A 4,176-nucleotide genomic window follows, 5' to 3' on the forward strand; every position below is an offset into this window, starting at 1 on the left:
TGTTCTGAAGATTTAGCTGAAACTGCACGGGATATAGATAATAATTGTGCATGATATTGCTGTGAAGCTAAGAGAATCCAAGCCATCGTCTTCAAGAATTATATTATCATCATCAACAACAACATCAACATCATCATCGTTGTCGTCATCATCAACAAAGTCAATTTTATTGACAAAATCATCAGCATTGTTGTCATCATCATCATCGTTACCACCATCATCATCATCATTACCATCATCTTCGTCGTCGTCATCTTCATCGTCGTATCCATCATTGCTACCGGATTGTCGGCTTGTTCTAACTAACATTATGGACGGCAACAACAACAACATCAACAACAAAAGCTACCACCTCAGCAATTACAATCTCTCCCCATTCTTCCTCGTCATCACCATTTTCACCACCATCTCGGAATTCCCCACTTTTATTACGTCATTATCAGCGTATGACGTCATTCCACCACCGCCCCATCTCAACGGCGAATCACGTGATCTCTCACCAGCCGACAAGTGGTGTCCGCCACAGTGCGACTGCTTCACCTTTTTCGAGACAGTCGACTGCAGTAGGCGTGGCCTAGCCTACCTCCCCAGTCAATCACGAGCCACCCGGAAGCTATATTTAGAAAGTAACCAACTGGTGGAAATTCCAGAAAACGCTTTCGCTACCGTCGATAAACTTTCGGTTTTGATTTTGGAGAATAATAAACTGGAATTCGTGTCAAGCACCAGTTTCTGTAACTTGAAAAGTTTGCAAGAGTTGGACATTAGCTCCAATAAGCTGAAACTGTTTAAGATAACAAGAGCCGATAATGACGATGATAATGGTAATAATAATGACGACAATGATGATAACAACAACAACAACAACAACAACAACAATAATAATAATAATAATAATAATCATAATAATAATAACCATAATAATAATAATAATAATAATTTTTCTCCTTCCATTTTAACCGCTACTTTTACTCCAGCGATTTTATCGGCCGTCTCAATCACGAATGCTTTTAGTGGTTCAACAAAGTCGCCAGGTTGGCCGTTGTCGCTGTGGCTTTTGTGGCTGTTGTGGCTATAATTATTGTGGTTGTAGCAATTGTCGTAGTAGCAAAACTGTCGTAGTTGTAATTGGGGTTGTAATTATAGTGGCTGTCGTAATTGTAGTAGTAATAAATGTTGCTATTGATGCTGTCGTTGTAGCAGTAGTTGTAGTAGCGGTAGTTGTAGTAGCAGTAGTTGTAGTAGTGGTAGTTGTTGAAGTAGCAATAGTATTTAAAATAATAGTAGCAATTGTTGAGTTAATGAGTGAAATAATTTTTATATCTACAAGACATTGGACTGCATTTGAAACCTTATTTTTGAATTTTTTTTTTTTTTTTCTAACAAACGAATAAACCAAATTTAGCTCATAATTCTGTCTAATGAAAGTGAAACTACTTTTCCATTTCCACTTATAAAGTAATTTTGACATAACATTTGAGTTTCACAGGTAAAATTAATTTATTCAAAATTAATTTATTCAACTGACACGCATTTAAATATTCAACAGATGGTGATCTCAATGGGATGAAAAAACCAACAACTGCATCAAACAACAATTCTTTCAACAACATTAACAACAGTGACGTCATCATCAACAACAACAACACAGGCAGCAGCAGCAGCAACGATGGTAGCTACTTCGGTCTCAATGATTCCATAACGAGCAAATATCAACTGACATATTGGGAGACGAACAGTCCGTTGCGGTCACAAGACACTAACAAACTACTTACTACTACAACAACAACAACAAAAACAACAACAAATAATAATAATAACAACAAACAACCTTCATGCGAAGCGCCGTCTCTGAAGGAGATTAACTTGAGCCACAACCAGCTAAAACTCATTCCTCACAGTCTCTCCGTCTTTGTCCCAAATTTGGAAATTTTAAACTTGGCCTACAACCAGATCACGTCAGCCCTATTTGACCCGTCATATTCACGCATGACCAAGCTAAGATATTTGGATCTAAGTCGCAACGACATCCGCTACCTACGCGACAGCGATTTTGAAGCTTTCGTAAAATCGGCTAAACAATCGTTAGAAACTATAAACTTAAGCGATTGTGGAATCATGCATATTGATAAGTTGACCTTTTCTGGGTTAAGTTCATTAACGTCATTGACCTTAGCTCGAAGTCTGGTGAACAAGTCGTCGTTGGAAGATGTTTTTTCTTCATTTCCTGCTAACAACCACTTGGCCCGGTTGGATCTTAGTGAGACCTTCCTCAGTAACTTAACCGTCAAAATGGTCTCAAAATTTGATCGACTGATCAGTTTGTTGGTTTCTTACTGCGATTTGGAGCAAGTTCAGAGTGGTGTGTTTGCAGAACTGCCAGAATTGGAAACTTTACATTTAGAAGGCGGTCAACTGACTTTTTTAAATGATATTCCAGCTTTGAAGAAACTGCGAAGGTTGAGTCTGCATTTGAACCAGCTGAACGATGTTGACTTGGCGGGGTTAACTTCATTGGAATACGTTGATTTGAGTTACAATAAATTTTCTCTGCTCAGGCCGGGCTGGTTGGGTGGATCGGAAGACATGCAACAGCTGAACATCAGCCACAACCAACTCACCTACCTCAACGCCGAAGCTTTCGTCGGTGTGTCCTCCATCTCAATTCTCGATTTCTCGCACAACGCTCTCTCCGTACTATCTCCTCTCGGCCATTTGAAGGTTTACACGCTGGACGTTTCCCACAACAGCCTGGCAGCTGTTGACGACTCCTTCTTTGACGTCCTGCATCGAACTCTCACAACTCTGGATCTCAGTTTCAACGAATTCACTCAATTCAGATCCGTATTCAAGGCGTTCCATCAGCTTCAAAAACTAAATCTAGCCGGGAATAAACTGGGCGGAGCGTTCAAAAGCGGAAAGCTTGGCAACTTAATGCAGAGTTTAGAGTCGCTGCAAATCTTAGATCTCTCCGCAAACGACATCAGCGTCATCAGAGCTGAACATCTGGCACCACTAATACGCTTAACGACGTTAATTTTGAGGGGAAACCAGATCAGGGATATCACGGATGTAGCCGTGGAGAGGATCAGGGGAGTGAGGAAGCTGATCGTATCCGGGAATCAGATGCACACCGTCGAAGTTAAGGTACGCAGTTCAATTTTTGTGCTGTACTGCTATTTGTGTGGCTGGGGTGTGATTTCTGAAACACAAGTGAAAATGATGACGATGACGACGACGATGAAGATAGCGGTTGCGGCTGTAAAGTAGATGCGTGTCTGATATAAAGAGTGGGGATTATTAGTGGTAATAATATTCTCGTCAACCTAAAAAATGGCACGAGCAAAAATTTGCAAACCTAAAAAATGAAATCACAACAATTTTTAAAGATAAAATGATGAACAATTCATTCAAAAATAAAAAAAAGAACAAATAATTTGTTGAAATCATCTGAAGGAGACATTCACCAACACTATACAACTAACATAATAAGATTATGTAAAATTCTTAAAACGAACTTCAAGATTTCAAACAAACCACTCCATTTCTACTTTATGGTAGAAATTTGTAGTACTGGTTGTATTAGTAGTAGTAGCAGCAGCAGTAGTAGCAGTAGTAGCTGTAGCAACAGCAGTAGTAGTAGCAGCAGCAGTAGCAGTAGTAGCTGTAGCAGTAGCAGTAGTAGCAGCAGCAGTAGTAGTAGTAGTAGTTGCAACAGGGGTCGTAATAGTACTGCCGTTTCATTTTCCAATTACACGGACAGACAGACTCGGCCCTTGTAACTTTCGCTATCATCTGACGTCATCGCGACTGACGCCGTAATGATATGACGTCATAAAACGCCATTTACGTCATAGTAGGGATGGTGATTAAGAGAGAGATGGTGAGAGATGGTGGGGATGATGGCGACGACTACGACGATGATCTGAATTTTGAAAGATACGGAATCTTTTGCATGAATAAAGAACGAAAGAATGAATGAATGAGTGAATGAATGAATAAATTAATTAATTAATTAATTAGTGAGTTAATGAATGAATAAATGACTGAATGATTGAATAAATGAATGAATGTATGTATGTATGAGTGAGAGAATGACAGATTATAAGAAGGAAATAATGAGAAAAAATACGTCGAAACTGATGAAGCTGAACGAAAAGACATCATCAAAAAAGT

At 39.3% G+C, this 4,176-nt stretch overlaps 1 protein-coding gene across 1 annotated transcript in view; it reads left to right on the top strand.

The window, feature by feature from the left end:
- Positions 1-310: 310 nt before the first annotated feature.
- Positions 311-4,176, top strand: part of HELRODRAFT_164706 (hypothetical protein) — a gene marked incomplete at both ends in the record, with an annotated part of 7,117 nt that continues 3,251 nt past the window's right edge. Inside the window, 3 exons of the mRNA XM_009030699.1 lie at positions 311-1,034; positions 1,550-1,738; positions 1,844-3,147. Coding sequence (XP_009028947.1) covers positions 311-1,034; positions 1,550-1,738; positions 1,844-3,147 — 2,217 coding nt within the window. The remainder of the gene's footprint in view (positions 1,035-1,549; positions 1,739-1,843; positions 3,148-4,176) is intronic.

The sequence above is a fragment of the Helobdella robusta genome (assembly GCF_000326865.2).
Source record: "Helobdella robusta unplaced genomic scaffold HELROscaffold_7, whole genome shotgun sequence".
Taxonomy (NCBI): Eukaryota; Metazoa; Annelida; class Clitellata; order Rhynchobdellida; family Glossiphoniidae; genus Helobdella; species Helobdella robusta.